Source organism: Eretmochelys imbricata, chromosome 10 (genome assembly GCF_965152235.1).
Source record: "Eretmochelys imbricata isolate rEreImb1 chromosome 10, rEreImb1.hap1, whole genome shotgun sequence".
NCBI lineage: Eukaryota > Metazoa > Chordata > Testudines > Cheloniidae > Eretmochelys > Eretmochelys imbricata.
The window spans coordinates 2,257,077-2,274,545 of NC_135581.1; the positions used below are offsets into that span (position 1 = coordinate 2,257,077).

The 17,469-nt window shown below is 44.4% G+C and overlaps 1 protein-coding gene across 4 annotated transcripts in view; it reads right to left on the minus strand.

The window, feature by feature from the left end:
* Window positions 1-10,389, minus strand: part of TNRC6A (trinucleotide repeat containing adaptor 6A) — a 77,843-nt gene extending 67,454 nt beyond the window's left edge. For all 4 annotated transcript variants that reach the window (XM_077827525.1, XM_077827523.1, XM_077827522.1 and 1 more), the window contains exons 1-2: window positions 10,244-10,389; window positions 8,262-8,309 (exon numbers count right to left, since the gene is read on the minus strand). In XM_077827525.1, coding sequence (XP_077683651.1) covers window positions 8,262-8,309; window positions 10,244-10,248 — 53 coding nt within the window. In that variant the 5' untranslated portion in view covers window positions 10,249-10,389. The remainder of the gene's footprint in view (window positions 1-8,261; window positions 8,310-10,243) is intronic.
* Window positions 10,390-17,469: the final 7,080 nt, after the last annotated feature.

A 17,469-nucleotide genomic window follows, 5' to 3' on the forward strand; every position in this document is an offset into this window, starting at 1 on the left:
CTCATTCTAGACTGTGACCAGACACCAAGGGCATTGCTATATTTTGGGTTCAAAACATGCCAGCAAGTGCCATTAATACTATCCTATTCATAGGTCATGGACACCTTTTCGCAATGATCTGCAGTTCTGTCAGACCGTTCAGAATACTGTTCCTCTCACACAATTGGACACTCAGGAGGTGTGATATTTTCATATGAAACAATAATGCTGTCAACTTGAAATCTAATTACGGTAATTTAAAGAAAAAATGAAAATGAAGAACTACACTGGCCAGCTGAGTCCCCAGACACTTTTTTTGGACTGTGCAATCACATTTCTGAAACTGTGGCTCTCTCTTCCCCACCCCGTTATTGTGTGAAATATCTATAAACAAAAGGGGAAACAGTGAAAGTGACTATACATAAGTGCTTTCAAATCTACTCTCAGGTTTCTTGTGACAAGTTACAAAGCAAACTGAAAAGAACTTTTCCCTCTTTAATCTTTTCAGTTATAATAATCTGAGGTGCAACTCATGACAGTAGATGTGACATTTTCAGGCATAAGTACTATTTGTAAGCTGACCGCACTTTAAGTGGATCTAAATTCCAAGACCCTTTACTGTTAAAGGGAAATCGTTTGTGTAACGGACATTTAGCATATACATAAAACCTATATCCAACCATAAATTTGGAATTTTTGATGTCTAATCACTCACATTATTTAGACCTTATATTCTGGATATTTCTCCTATATTTACACATTCTGATCTAGCGTTTCAATGTTTATGGGAGGGTTATTCCATTTTAAACTTCTGAAATACAGTGTAATTTTATCTTTCAGCAACAAAAATGCCACTCTTCATCACTCTGCTCAAAAGTGATCATTTTTCCTACAGAACATAAAATGTGTTCATAACTAAAAGAAACTTACACATAACATGCACTTATTTTGCTTAAGAACAGCTTACTTCAACACCCACAAAAGAAAAACACCCCGATCAAAAACCCCAAAGAACCACATGGCACACAAAGTCACACTAGATTTAACAAAACAAAAACCAATAAAAAAAACAAACAAACCAAAGCTATGGTCCTAAATTGAAAGATTCTTTGACAATTCAAAGAACTGCAATTTTGCATATCAGGTGAAGAGTTAAAACACTCATAAGATACTGTAAATAAGTGACAATCTTTGCATATATATATGTAAATAAAGTCAAAGGTTTGGTAAGAAAGTTAGTTGTAAGACAGCAACTATAGCTAATCATGAAACCTATAAATATCATTTCAATGCAGATGTTAAGAATCCTGTAAATAAAGATCAGCTACTTAGTTTTTGATTTATTTTGCTTTAAATTCTCAATACTGTGTAATAACTCCTCAGAAACTTGAAAATTTAATTATTTTCTCTACAAAAGCTGTCCATTTACCAAACATTGTTCTTTCCCATTTCTCAGATGCAGAATTTGCCTACGTGCTCCTTAAACATTAACAACATCGGCATGCGTGCGCCAGAGTTCTGGAATATTAGTCTTACAACAGCACCTGGTACCCCATTGTGTTAGCAGCTCTACAAAATACATAACAGACTGTCCCTGCCTTAAAGAGTTTACAATCCAAATAGACAAGACAGACTCCTTGTGTGAATAAGGGACTGATACTCCCATTTAACAGACAAAGAACTGAGGCACCGAGAGATTAATTCACTAGTCCATGGTCAGACAGAAAATCTGTAGGAGATCCAGGAACTGAACCCAACTCTCGTGAATTGCAGTCCAGTGCCTTAACCATCAAACCATCCTTTCTCTGTGGAATACTGCAATTTACTGCAGCAGTGCCAAAAAAGAAAGTACTGCATCTCCTGTCCATGTGAAGGGATACATTATTCCTTCCCTAGTTTAGTAACAGTACAAGAAAAAAAGAGTTACTTTCCAGGGACATTTAGACATTTACTTGTGGCCTGAGAACAACTATGCTCATTGTAGCCATGTTAATCATTTTGCCTGTGAGGGTAGTAAAAGCGAAGCTCCTGGAACAGGGCAAGTGGGAGGTTCCCTTTACTCCATCACATCCTTCTCAAGCTGCCAAATGGAAGCCAGGGTATTATGAGGACTTTTTTTAATTAACAGAAATAGCTAACCATTCACCTCATTGCCAATGTCTTTCCTTTTTTTGGTCAGCCTCCCTCTTTCATTTATTTTCTCTAGAGTGGATGAGAAAACCATGGTTGGTTGCTCTTATTTGCTAGAGTCTAAAAGTACGATGACACTGCAATAAAAGACGTGGCGACGAGACTCAGAGCTTGAGTCAATTGACTCTGTATCAGAGGGCTTGGGCTACAGGCCTAAAAAGAGCAGTGTAGATATCCTGTCTTGGGCTAGAGCCCAGGCTCTGAGACCTCCCCAATCATGCGGTTTCAGAGTCTGGGTTTTAGCCCGAGCCAGAACGTCTACACTGCTATTTTCAATCCCGCAGCCTGAGTCCTCTGAGCCTGAGTCAGCTGACCTGGGCTCTGAGACTCACTACTGCAGGTTTTTATATTGCTTTGTAGACATACCTTAAGGCTCAGAGTAGGGATTTAGCATAATGCCTTTGGACCAAGTCTGATGGGATAGCTGATTTGGATAAAAAACACCCACTGTCCCAGAACCAGGATATGGTTGCAACTAGTATAGACCAGAAGTTGTTCCAACTGCAATCTTTGGAATGGAAATACAGATAGAGGGACGAATGCTTTGTGAATTACCTGCTGTAATTTTGCTTTTTAGTTTGTTTTTGTTTCCAAGAATAAAATTCTTCTTTCTAGTTAAAAATGCTGCCGATTTATTTCAAGCCATTTAACCCGCATTCTCAGTTCCACAAGATGACTTGGGAAATAAAACATCACTTCCCATTAGAATCCATGGTGATTTCCTAAATTAGAAGAATTGTAAGGTATCTTGAATATCTGACATATAGTGTCCACCACCCTATTGATTTCATATGAACCATTTATTTACATAAGCGCTCACTCCTTAACAGTTTCTGATTTTACAAAGATTAAACTCCTCCATTCTAGATTTTAGGTTCGTAGTCTTCCAATTAACAACACACAGATGTTGCAAAATGTTCCGTTGCACATTACCTGTTCAACAATATATCAGACAGTGTTGAACATATTGAATAATGGGTGAAGTTTAATAACCCCATACAAAACAATAAAATGTGTAGCAAATTGATATGCTAATCAGAGTAATTCAGAACATGAACTACAGCTTATATGATGGAATGCTAATGTATGGCATTTAATCCCAAGACTAAACATTTTGAAGAGGTTGTGCAGACTGTAAATAGAGATCTTATCTCTATATTAAAAAAAGGCTACCTACGACAGTCCAAATTTTGATTCCCTGAGTCATGGTTATCATTCAGGCTGGACCAGCAGGATGCAGTAAGTTTCAATAAATTAGCATCAGCAAAAATATACCGTTATCCTGCCTGTAAAGCAATATCAATGCCCAAGAGCTGGCTCACACACTTTGTAGCTTTGTGAGCCTCGTTATCACACATGCCAGAGGCTCCTTGAATTCCTCCATTCCACCCCACAAACTCCCTGCATGCCACCTTCTCATCCACCTCTATTTCTGGGGCTCCTTGCAACTCTCTCCAGTGTCTCCCTGCCAGGGGTTCTGTGTGATCCTCCATTTCCACATCCTCCCATGACAGGGTCCCCCATTTTCTCCCCACAGCAGTGGCTCTGCGCACCCCCATTCCTGACTGTGTGCAGCTCCCCATTCCCCACCCACCATCATCTGTCTGGGAGGTAAATCAGTCGGCATGTTAAATTGTCAGGATGGGCAGGTATGAGATGGAATATTCTGCTGGAATACGTTAATGGGTGCCATCAACCAGTTGTTTGATCTATAGACAATTGCAGAGGTGCTTGAAGCTGCAGAAGTGCTAAACCGATGGCAAGTGCTCCATGTGTTCCTCATTTCCTCCTAAATTAATAGGGTTCTAGCCATTGATGTCAAGACCATTCCCTGAAATTTTGGAATTGATCAGATGCAGCTTTCAAAAGTTATCACATTACAGAACATAGAAATGCCATCAAGCTGAACATAATGCCTTTACAAGCTCGGCCAAATGGCTGGAAAGCTCTCTTAATGCTTGTTAAAACACAATATCTTCTATCCTTGTATTAGCCTGCCAGCGTTAAGAGGACTTTCCTATCATGTTAAACTAACATGACTGAAAAAACACATCATTTTTGCCAAAGACAGCGTCACTGACTTCAACATGACTGCTCATGTGCTTAAAGTTAAGCATGTGCATAAGTGCTTGCAGGATGGGGGCCTGCACAGACAAAACATCAAAAAGAATGGAGACTAAGTAACAAACAAATGCACCTGCGGTTGAGAGGCACCAAACTTCTAATTAGCTTCATGTTTTAAAACAGATACTCTGTCTTTAAAATGGAGGACTAAAGTTCACAGGCTTCAAGGAAGAAATGTGTCTTAATGGGGAACGTGGAGGACAGTCAGATATAGCATAAGGGAGCAAATCCTGAAATGGAGAATGCAGGCTTCCATTCGGAACATTCCATTCCAAAAATGTAGGTTTGGTATTTTAACTTGATTCCAGCCAATAAGAAACTTTTACATAAGAATTTTTTAAACAGCTGGCTTTTAAACTTAGAGAGGCTTTGCCAATAGGGACAAACACCACAATAATATGAGGTAAAAAGAAAAGGAGTACTTGTGGCACCTTAGAGACTAGTACGCCTTAGCGAATACAGACTAACACAGCTGAAACCAATAATATGAGGTGTTTGTGGGATGGGCATTACTTACCAAAAAAATGAAATGACCTAATTTGTGTTAAAAAGCGGACAACTGTTAACAACAGAATAGCAGTTATTGAAATGTTGAGATTTTTAAAGCAGATGGGAGTGACATCTAACAATTAAGATTTCCTTTCTGGACCTCTTTTCATTCCTCTCTACGCAGTACTCTATACTCCTCTTCCAGCTCCGACTATGAAATCTTTACCACCTCACTTATCCATTCTTCTAGCCACCTCCTGTATCTTCAGGGTGCAGGAAGAGACAAGCAGCAGCAACTCCAGTCTCTTACCTACATAGATTCTAGCCTCGACACCTCTCCTCCTCTTCATTTCATTCAGGTTTTTTATCCTCTACTTTTTTTGTACAGCCACTTTCAGCAATTCCTGTGACAATCTTACAAACCATTATAAGCCACATTACTTTTCCAGTACCGAAAACTTACTAAAAATACCTTCAAAATGAGGTGAGAGATCAGAGACCTCATTACCAACTGAAGCTCCCACAGTAGGTAGAATGTTCACTTTTAAAACAAATACATCTCAAGTATTCATTTATTAGTATCACTTATATTACTGTGTATAGGCCAAAAACAGACTGGTGGGAAGACGGGACTGAATGTTTCAGTGATTTGCCAAAGCCCAAGAAAGAAGAAGATGGAAAATTAAAAATTTTGAATAATCATAAGGGAATTTAATTCAAACACTGCCAAAGGACTGAGCAACAATCTGAAAACAAAGGCTCCCACAAAGTTCTAAGAAAATGGAGAGAGATAAGATCAGGTTTCATAACAATCTAAAATGAACTCTAAAACAATAAAAGCATCGTACATTTCCTGGTACCCAGACCCCCATGTCTCAGAGTGAGACTTGCTAAAATTATGTAATGATCAAGTAAAGGTAGTAAAATACATCTAATAAGTAAAATAGTAGCAATATAAAAACAGCCATTTGACATAAATTAACTAAAACTTGTTTACTATTAGTTCATGTTGAAGCATAACACTTCATTGTGATTCTTAAGTAATCGTATTTGGCATCCATTTAAACTAATTACAGGACTCAAACATACTATGGAGTCAATTCATTAAACATCTTTTATTAAAGCCAGGTCTGAACAAGAATCTTTTGCCAATATTATCTCTCTCGACAGGGGAGTGATGTGTGTCATTTTTATACTGATAAAAGCCTTAGTGTTGACACCATTATGGCAATACAACTTAGTTTGTTTGGGGAATTGTTATAAGCTATGCCAGCAAAAGCACGTTTTTGCCAGAAGCTGCATCTACCTTTTCTTATGTGGACTGGACCATAGTGTGTTCACTCAAATCTTACATAGTGAAATTCAAGAATGTTTTGCTAAGAAATAGTCCTCTTGACAAATAACCTTGCATAGCAAACATAGAAGTGATTGTGTGACCTACTAAGTAAAGTTAAAATGTGTCATATACTAAATTTGTATCCAGGCTATGTAGTGTGTGTGATGAAACTCCCTTCATGATTGAAGTACAGATTTGATGAGTAACATTAAAAGCTTCAGCTGAAGACAACTGATATTTAAATACTAACTTGAAAATCCACTTTAGAATGCTTAAAGCTGTTCCAGTGTGGTCGAAAAATTGTATCTTATACTCTCACACTATGGCTATCATGCGGGATTAAACTTTACTTGACAAAAAACACAATTTATGTATTTCTGTAACTTTAGAATCATTCCCTTCAAGTGGGCTCCGTTTGACAATGACCCTGAAATATCTTGTGTAAGAATTCAAAGCTAGTTTTGTCTTAAGGCTTTTACATAAGCTGTACCTTAGCTTCCAATTTATATTATCTCCCTCAATACAGTAATATTTAACAAGAAATGCAAAATGCCAGCTCCTGAACACACATTACAAAGAGGAGGTATATTAAGGAATTAGAAAGCTCTTCAGCTTTCACAACGTTATAAAAAGAAAACTGATACTTGAAGGTGAACTACATGCACTAAACAACAAAACATACGAAATTAACACTTCATTCTAGCAGATGCACTCAGGTTTTGGCTGAATTTTAAAACTTTCAGCCTTGCCAAGCAAAAGCCTCTTTTGGGTCTAACTGAATCTACAGGGGACAGAAAAAGGAAAAACGCAGAAGAAAAAAAACGCAGAAGACAAAAAAGTACAAAGAACATTCTAAGAATTTTCAAGAATATCATCATGCCAGAACAAGACATATGTAAGAAATGACATCTTGAACACAAAAGTGAAATATATAATACTTGTATATACTTCATATTCCTATAAACTAAGTAGCTGGCATTGGAATTCCCATTCCTTAGGCTTTCCAACACATTAGGACACAAAAATCACTTACTAATGGCAGATTCAATGCCGTCACTCTTTGATATGAAGAACACAAGTAACCAGTAGTTACCTAGTAAGATGCATTTTATGCAAAATTCAAGGGCAAGGCTAGTGCCTTGACAACAAAAAACCACCTGACTGGACAGGATTGAAAACAAAATCCTGCATTCACGTGTTCACTCCTAGTGGCAACAACTTAAAGTGGAAGAGAAAGATTTTTTTTTTTTAATTAAAGCTAATGTTAAAATTATATAATACGTAGGTTAAGAAAAGAGTATCTGTACATCTGGGTATAGTGCTTACAGTATTCACAAATACAAAGTTTGTTTTAACAGTCATAAGATACATATATTAAACAAGAGATCTGAAGCAGTACAAAAAATTTTGCAACAGGACATTTTCCATTTATACGGTTTTTACCATAAGATTCAATATGTAATTATTACATAGTTAATTATCTAGAAAGTCACAGGTTTATAGTCAGACACACAACTTGGATAATGACAGGTTTCAGAGTAACAGCCGTGTTAGTCTGTATTCGCAAAAAGAAAAGGAGTACTTGTGGCACTTTAGAGACTAACCAGTTTATTTGAGCATGAGCTTTCGTGAGCTACAGCTCAGTGAGCTGTAGCTCACGAAAGCTCATGCTCAAATAAACTGGTTAGTCTCTAAAGTGCCACAAGTACTCCTTTTCAACTTGGATAATGTAATAGATCTTTACTGGACCAACTTCACACAGAAGAGCTCTAGGTAAGGCTGAAAGCTTGTCTCTCTCACCAACAGAAGTTGGTCCAATAAAAGATTATCTCACTCATCTTTTTTTTCTAATATCCTCAGATAAAACGGCTACAATGCTGCATACAATTATTATAGTCAGGCATTTGCAGCAGAGCAGACTTCACTGAAGTTTACCTTTGCAAACATTATTTTCAGATGAAACAATGGAAAGGTTTCACTATCTACTAGAGAGCTACACTTTTAATCCAACAATTTTTCTAGCAACTAACATGAAATTAAGGCTCCATATAAAGGTTTCCATGAAGAGGAGAAAAATAACTACACAAACTCTAGGCCCACCCTGTCCTGGAATCAGAGAAGTAAATTCAAACGCATGTCTTACCTGCTTAGTTTTCTTTCAACTTCTTTGGTAGCTTTAGCTTCCAATTCTCTGTAACAGAAAGGGATGTTGGTTACCATGTCAACAGAAGAGCAGAAGAAATATAATTGGGATGGGTTTGAAAGACACACTGATCCTCATGTGTTGGTTCCTCATGGGGGAGAGGCTAGCAATGATCTCTGAATACTGATATCCATAGGTTTTTATCTCAGGATGAAGGGAGAACAGGGATGGAGCAAAACATACAGACACCAATTAATCTATTTTTCCTCACACTTCCTTAAAACCATTTGTTAAGCCACAAAAAATAGTGTCTTTTCCATGAACAAGGGATGAGGAAAAACTGTGCTTAACCTTGTTAACCGAAAAAGAAATAGAAGGCAAGCTATGAGCAGTATGCTACACAGAGACCTGACTTTGAATTATGGACAGACAATAATGACCTAGGAACACAGGAGATCAAACCTCTAACACAGTGGAAAACCAGACCCTGAGCAGGAGATTAAACCCCAAACACAGTGACCGGCTCCAGTCTCGGGGAGTATCGGATGCATTTTATCCCACAAAAAGAAAATGAGTACTTGTGGCACCTTAGAGACTAACCCATTTATTTGAGCATGAGCTTTCGTGAGCTACAGCTCACTTCATCGGATGCATACTGTGGAAACTATGTCTATGTCTTCTGCAGTTTCCACAGTATGCATCCGATGAAGTGAGCTGTAGCTCAGGAAAGCTCATGCTCAAATAAATGGGTTAGTCTCTAAGGTGCCACAAGTCCTCCTTTTCTTTTTGCAAAGGCAGACTAACACGGCTGTTACTCTGAAACCTTTTATCCCACAGAAACCCAAGAGCCATTCTTCTTTAAACTTCGACAGCACTTGTTTAGCGTGTGAGGATAATAAATCACCAACGCACAGAACCGCTTCTGGAGGCGGCGAGCCAGGCACCGGCGGACGGCTGAGTTGGGGCGAAGAAGGCGGCTCCCCTGCCCCACCACAGCCACATGTCGGTCGGCCGGGAAGCCCTTCTGAGGCCCTAGCTGCAGAGACTCGAATGGTTTTAACCAAGTTACACCCAGGCCCCAGCGGCAGCAGGGACGTGTTACCTGAAACTAACACCAGCGCAGCCCGAGGGCACCCGCCGTGCAGCCCAGCCCAGGGCGGGACTCGCGGGGCCAGGAGGCAGAGCCGGGCGGCAGCCACCCTCCAGGACCGCCCGGCCAAAGGGCCGCATCAGCCACCTGCCCCCGTCCCTGCCCGGCATGGGGCTCCCTCAGCGCCCCCCGCTCCCCCCCAGCTCCTCCCCATCCCGGCGCCTCCCGCTCCGCGCCTCCCCCCGACTCCCGGCCCCCCATCCCAACTCCGTTCCCCCCCCATCCCGGCGCCCCCAGCTCCACGGTCTCCCGGCGCCCATCCCGGCGCCCCCCGCTCCGAGCCTCCCTTCGCGGCTCCCCCCGACTCCCAGCCCCCCATCCCAACTCCGCTCCTGCCGGCCCCCATCCCGGCGCCCCCCATCCCAGCTCCGCGCCTGCCGGCCCCCATCCCGGCGCCCCCCGCTCCGAGCCTCCCTTCGCGGCACCCCCCGCCTCCCGGCCCCCATCCCGGCACCCCCCATCCCAGCTCCGCGCCTCCCGGCCCCCATCCCGGCGCCCCCCGCTCCGAGCCTCCCTTCGCGGCACCCCCCGCCTCCCGGCCCCCCAATCCCGGCTCCGCGCCTCCCGGCCCCCCCATCCCGGCTCCGCTCCCCCACATCCCAGGGCCCCCATCCCAGTTCCCCGCCCCCCCATCCCAGCTCCCCACCCCCATGCCTCCCGGCCCCCCATCCCAACTCCGCTCCCCCCCATCCCGGGGCCCCATCCCAACTCCCCGCCCCCCATTCCGGCGCCCCCCGGCCCCCCATCCCAGCTCCTCCCCCTCCCCCCCGCTCCGCGCCCCCCATCCCGGCGTCCCCCGGCTCCGCGCCCTTCACACTTCCCTGCCTATCACCTCATGTATGTAAAGTGCTCGGAGTCCGGCCCGGGCCCGGCGCTGGCGCGGCGGCTCTCTAGGCGGCCTGGGCCCGGCACAGTGGAGCTCGGGGGCCCGGCAGCTGCTGCAGCAGCGTCGCCGCCATTTCCTGCCTCCCTCCTAACTTGGCCGGGTCCGGCACTGGCCCGCCGCACCGGAAGAGAAATCCCGCCGGAAACACCACTTCCGGGGCAACCAGCATCCCCCAACATGGCGCCCTAGCAACCCCCTAGCAACCAGGAGGGCAGAGACCGCCCCTCCCCGCGTCCGCGCATGGCGAAGGATGCGCCGCAAAGAGACACCCCCTGGACCTCAGCACGAGCGCCCCCAGCCGCCGAGGAAAACGGAAAGCAGGAGGCCCCCATCCCCGAGAGAAAGAAAACCCCGGCCAAGACCCTCCTTCCCCGGCTCCCCCGACACGACCCTTGAAGAGCGTCCCACAATCGCCTGCCCCGGCGTCCCTGCCAGCGCAGCCCGGGGCTACAGTGAATGGTTTGCTGGCCTCATGCCCAGGGCCGGCGGGTGTGTGTAATTTTTGGTGGCACCCAGAACGGGTCTAAGTTCGCCCCCCCCGCATGTTGGCGCGTGTACCACAATTAATGGGGGGGGGCAAGTGGTTTGGGGTGTGGGCGGGGCTCAGGACCTGGGCGTGTGCGTGGGGGGAAGGGGTGAGGGCCAGGGACGAGGGGTTTGGGGTGTGCGAGGGGCTCAGGGCCGGGGCGTGTGCGTGTGGGGGGGTGAGGGCCGGGGACGAGGGGTTTGGGTGTGGGAGGGGCTCAGGGCCGGGGCGTGTGCGTGGGGGGAGGGGGTGAGGGCCAGGGACGAGGGGTTTGGGTGTGCGAGGGGCTCAGGGCCGGGGCGTGTGCGTGGGGGGGAGGGCCAGGGACGAGGGGTTTGGGGTGTGCGAGGGGCTCAGGGCTGGGGCGTGTGCGTGTGGGGGGTGAGGGCCAGGGACGAGGGGTTTGGGGTGTGCGAGGGGCTCAGGGCCGGGGCGTGTGCGTGTGGGGGGTGAGGGCCAGGGACGAGGGGTTTGGGGTGTGCGAGGGGCTCAGGGCCGGGGCGTGTGCGTGTGGGGGGTGAGGGCCGGGGACGAGGGGTTTGGGTGTGGGAGGGGCTCAGGGCCGGGGCGTGTGCGTGTGGGGGGTTGAGGGCCGGGGACGAGGGGTTTGGGGTGTGCGAGGGGCTCAGGGCCGGGGCGTGTGCGTGGGGGGGGTGAGGGCCGGGGACGAGGGATTTGGGGTGTGGGAGGGGCTCAGGGCCAGGGTGTAGGGGGGTGAGGGCCAGGGACGAGGGGTTTGGGTTGTGGGAGGGGCTCAGGGCCGGGGCGTGTGCGGGGGTGAGGGCCGGGGACGAGGGGTTTGGGGTGTGCGAGGGGCTCAGGGCTGGGGCGTGTGTGTGGGGGGGTGAGGGCCGGGGACGAGGGGTTTGGGGTGTGCGTGGGGGGGGTGAGGGCTGGGGGTGAGGGGTTTGGGGTGTGCGAGGGGTTCGAGGCTGGGGCAGAAGGTTGTGGTGCGGGCTCTGGGGTTGGGCAGGGGATGAGTTTGGGGTGGAGGCAGGCTGCCACGGGGCTGGGGCCAGAGAGGCAGACTACACAGTCCCCCCAGCAGGACACTCCCCTGGCACCGTCACTGCACGTGCTCCTAGGGGCCAGACCCCTCTGAGGTCCAGCAAGCCCCTTCGCATCCCTTGTGGGTGCCAGGGGGAGGGGGGGGGGCTGCCATCACATGTGTGCCTCCTCTCCCCGCAGGCAGTGGCTGTGCCACCAGCTCAGCCTGCCGCCAGCGCCGCTCCCTTTTGTAGCCGGGCATGGCCGGCGAGGGAGTGGTGGGGCCATTGCCCGCTGCCCAGGGCCCAGGCAGGGACGCTCCGGGGGAGGTGCGTGGGGGCAGCAAGCAGGGGCGGGGGGCGATGGGCGGGGGGCAACAGCCGGGGCCAGGGGAGAGACCTGGCCCTGAACATTGGTGGAGCCAGGCCCCTGGGCCCTGAATTTGCTGGAGCACGGGTACTACAGGCCAATATAACTCACTGCCGCTTCATGCTGCAGGTTAGGAGTGTGAAAAAAATCTAACCCCTGCCTGCCAGTTCTTTGTACCCGCCCTTGCTGCCATGCCAGCAAAAACCCTACTGTCTGTACCAGCAAATCCTCGCCCATATAGACAGGACCACAGAGACCCCATCTTTCATGGTGAGATTACAACCCACCCTTACAGTGTGAGCTCTACAGTACAACCCCTCCCCCCCCATCTGTGACTTGAACTGCTACTTTAGAGGTAGGCGTGGAAGAATTAGATTTTTCTCCCCCATAAACGTGAGTAAATGTCAATTTCACCACACAGACAAAACAGTGAAAAAATATTTTCATCAACAGTAATCATAATTTACAGATAAAGTAAAAAAAAATGCTTCTTGAAAACTTGTAAGAGTTTGATTTAAGAATATTTCCTGTATATTTTGATGTGATGTAGAATTAAGAAAAGGGCAACAAAAATGATTAAGTGTATAAAACAGCTTCTCTATGAGGACATACTTCCATAAAGAGGCTGGGACTGTTCAGCTTAGAAGAGAGATGACTAAGGGGAGATATAAATCTATGAAATCATGAATGGTGTGGAGAAAAAGAATAAGGAAGAATCATTTATCTCATAACACAAGAACCATGGGTCACCATCTGAAATTAATAGGCCGCAGGTTTAAAACAAACATAAGGCCATATTTCTTCACACAATGCACCATCAACCTGTGAAACTTGTTGTCAGGGGATGTTGTAAAGGCCAAAAATATAACTCTGTTGAAAAAAAAAAAAATTAGATAAGTTCATGGAGGATAGGTCCCTCAATGGCTAGTAGCCAAGATGGTCAGAGACACAACCTCATGCTGTAGGTGTCCCTAAGCCTCTGATGCCAGAAGCTGGGATTGGACAACAAGGGATAGATCACCCGATAATTGCTCCGTTCTGTTCATTCTCTTTGAAGTATCTGGCACCAGCCCTCTGTCAGAAGACAGGATACTGGTCTAGATGGACTATTGGTCTGTCCTAGTATGGCCGTTCTTATGTTGACACTTTGTGTGTTAAGGGTTTTAAAGCTTTAACTTTTTAAATCTCAGTATCTACTGTCATTAAATAATCATTGTCTGATCCCGCTAATTTCCTGCAACTGTGAAAAATTAAATAGATAAATATAAAAGAATACTTAAAATAAACAAATAGTATATGTTGAAATTATATTTTAAAAAATCTAATTCTGCCTATTTATAGGGTGATGCATGCTCTGTGTGGTGATGTAAGAAATCCATCCCTGGGGCATGAACCCCCCGCCATGAAAGACCTCCTTATTTATATACATAAAGAACATGATAGCTGCCTGAACCCCAGCAGCACCAGACCTATGGAACTTATTCAATGCACCAGTCCCAGTTTTGAATGGGAGCTGTCTTGTGTCCTGCATCCAGCAAGACAATAAAACTGCCCTGAGATACCTTTGAGACACAACACAATCATCTCGATATTGCAATAGACAAACTCCACCCCCAAAAGATAGTATAAAATATGGTAACTCTGTAATGGAACCACAAGTGCCACCATGGCAGTCAACATGGACAGGGAAAGTCATTCTTAATAAGTCCGTTCCTTCAGCCACCATGTGAGTAGTTTTGATCTAATTTCTCAACATCATTAGGTTACTTAAGTGACTGGAATTGAACAGAATTTCAATCCATGTCTCACCAATATCATAGAGAGAGAGACTGTCACTTCCCTGAGCAACCTAGGAAGATGCAAAGCAAGTAGCTAGGAGAGTAACAACACACCATTTTCATAAAGTAATTTTTCTGACCATTGTTATTTTATTTTCTGGGCAGTGTCAGTGTGCTCAGCTCTGTATACAACACAGCAAAAGAACACACATTTTGAGGAATCAGTATTAACTTACTAGGTAAGCATCAGAAGTAAGCCAATAGTCTGCAATCCCTCTAAAAATGAAGAATGTAAGGAAGAAGGAGTTAATGTGTTAAGAGACTGCTAATTAAAATAGGAGGTAAAAAAATATTGTACTAAAAATGGAAAAAAAAAGGAAGCTCACCATCACAGCCACTGTCCACTACTCTCTCTGCATTCAATTCATTCCTAAAGACTTTTCTGCCACAAATCTTACTACTGACATTATTATTTATTTATATTACTGCAGCACCTGGGAGCCCTTATCATGGACCAGGTTTGTCATGTACAAACAAAAAGATGGTCCCTGTCCTAAAGAGTTTACCATCTAAGTATAAAACAAGAATAAACGGACAGATGGGGAAATGAGACCATATTGATCAGCCTGATAAACAGTGGTCTCCCCCCATAAGCAGCCTATCCATTGTCAAGTTTTTTATAGGCATCATGGAGAAGGAGAGTTTTGAAGAATAATGCAGTAGCTTTGTGGCTGATCACAGGGAGCTCCTTCCAAGAATGAGGTGCAGTGTGGAAGAAAGTATAGAGTTGCTTATTTGAAAATTTAACAAGAGAGTGATGGGGGATGACATTATCAGCCATCCAGAGGCATCCTGATAGTTAATGAGAGAGAAGTAGAGTGGGGATAGAGCATGAGGGCCTTGAAGGTGATAACAACCAGCTTATGTTAGATGCAACAAAGAATGGGGAGTCAACGTACTGACTGATATGTTTGAAGAGTAATTGGGACTAATAAAAAAAGTGTTAATTTAGTATTACTAAGACATAGCCAAGCACCCCCTTGTCCATGCTACTAATGTATTACATAGCTTTCCCCCATCTTTTTGTCAGTCTTTAGATTGTGGGTTCCTGGGAGAGGGACTATATCTTCTTTACTGTTTGGAGAGTACCAAGCACACTCTGGGCATGAACCTCAATAAGTGAAAAACATACTTAAATAAATAATAGTCCAAATAAGAATACAGAGTCATCTGGGGCTTGGATGTGGAAAATAAAGAATGCAAAAAAAAATATGGCCAAATTCATCCAAGTTTAATTGCACTGACTTGAATAGAGTTACCTCAAAAATGAGTTTAGGCAAATGAAGCTAGTCAAAGGGATTAAGGGGAATAAAGGGAGGGAGAGAACTGGAAAACATTAATGCCAAGAGAGGATTGGGGTTATAGTGGATAGCAAATCAGAAGTTTGCAGTGCAATGCAATTTTTGATTGCATTCTCAAAGGCATCATGTTATCGCACACACACACCCCCTTTTTTTTTGGTGCAAATAACATTGTCCTGCTGTGTTTTTAACCCAGAATATCGAAGCAGTGAGAATCTGAAAATGAAACTGACTATTAAAAAAAATCAGGAATGATTTGATTTTCATCATCCAAGCCCAGAAAACATAGGAAGGAAACAAAGAGCATAAATAACAGCAGGAAACTGATTTATTGTGATTTAATATTTATATTCCATTACTGTACTGCCTAGAGGCCCATTGTACAAACACATAGGAAGATAGTTTCCCTTCCCCAAATGGATTATAATCGAGGGCCCTGATCGTACAAGTTATTCTTTGCAAGCAGACCCCAAATGGGTAGGAGCTCCGTAGGTTTCAGAGATCCATTCACACATAATATCTCCTAGGTTCAGGACCCAGAAAGACAAGTGATATATGGATGATGGGGAAGAGCAATACCATCAAATATATTTAGTTTTTATATATCTATATATAAAATTACAATTAAAAATATAAAGTTTTTGCCAACTAGCCTTATCTACCCAGCATTAACTGACTGATTTTCTATAGACATCACAGCAGAAGTGGATTCTGGGGACATTTTTTTCAATGTTTAAAATTCACTTTGAGCAATCTAAGGTGTATATTAGCTTGCTCGCTAGTCCAGGTGAGTCAGATTTTTGATAGGTGATAGTAGCCTACTCTATATGGTGTCCTGCACCACTGCTGGAGTATTCTGGTGCATAATAAGCCTGTCACCCAGATGGTTGCTTATCAGCAGTTCCTGCATTTAGCTCTGAAGCATTACTTCAAACTAGCCTAGGAGTTTGAACAGTTACTGTTCAAGGAAACAATTATTCTTGTACATGCCTTCAGTGCTATTCAGGAATTTAATTTTTTTCTAAACTCTTCTACCGTTAACATGGAAATAAGCACAGGGTTTCATTTGTGCTATCATAGGAGAGTGTGAGAAAAAAGAATGAAGGCAGGTAGGTGGTTTGTTGGTTAGGGAAAAACCTTTTGCAAAACTGTCATGAACATTTACCAGCCCAGCTGCAAAATCTCTTAATTTGGCTTTTAACCTTATCACTGGTACTAATGAAAAAATTACAGCTATTTTAGTCACCTATCAAAAATCTGACTCACCTGGACTAGCGAGCAAGCTGACCGTCACATATATTTTGACCCCCAATTGTCCTCAGACATCTGCTGGAATACAGCCTGTCTTGCTGGTAGAATGAATGGGTGCAATATATTGCTGCTAGGGAAACCTTATGTTATTAAAGCCAAGCATTTACAACAAAGCAGCATAGATAATAAAGGGTCCTTTTCATCCTGTTCCTACATGCTAAATAATATAACTTGGATTATTGTGCAGCTGGAAAACACACACACACACAAAGAGATTGTGTCATGTTTCTCTTACTTCAATAGGCAATGGCAACCTTAAAATCAATTTCTTTGTTACTAACAGTAGCTTTGAAGCTTCTAAGTGAAATCTCCTTTGAGATTAATTTTTCCTCATATATAAAAGCTGTTTGGGGGGTTATTTATGTGTAAAGCTGTGTAACTGGAAGCCATTCTTTGTTGACATTTCTGTTCCACTTCCTGTTACTATGCCTCATTCCCCACACTCCCATTTCATCCACTCTTGAAAGGGATAGTATTTGATGCAGTAGAACTGCTGCTATGTCTGTTTTCAGTTGGGAAGGTTAACAAATACATTATGCACTCTAGTTATGGCTTGTTGTTAACTGAATCATGGCACTGTCAATAAAAATCATAGTCAAGGTCTGTAGGTTTCTCAATTATTTTAGACTCTGCTCTAATTTTATGCATACACATGCTCCCAGGAAGTGGTCTGCTATTCAGCAATTGCTTCCATTCAATCCCTAAATACCAAGGCTTCAGTGGACCTATCTACTCCACTAACTAACCCTGTATCATCCCCCCTCCCCCACACGTTCTGATCCCAGATCTTCCAATTCCAAAGTTTCATTTCCCTGCAACTCAGAGAGCCAATTTTGCGGT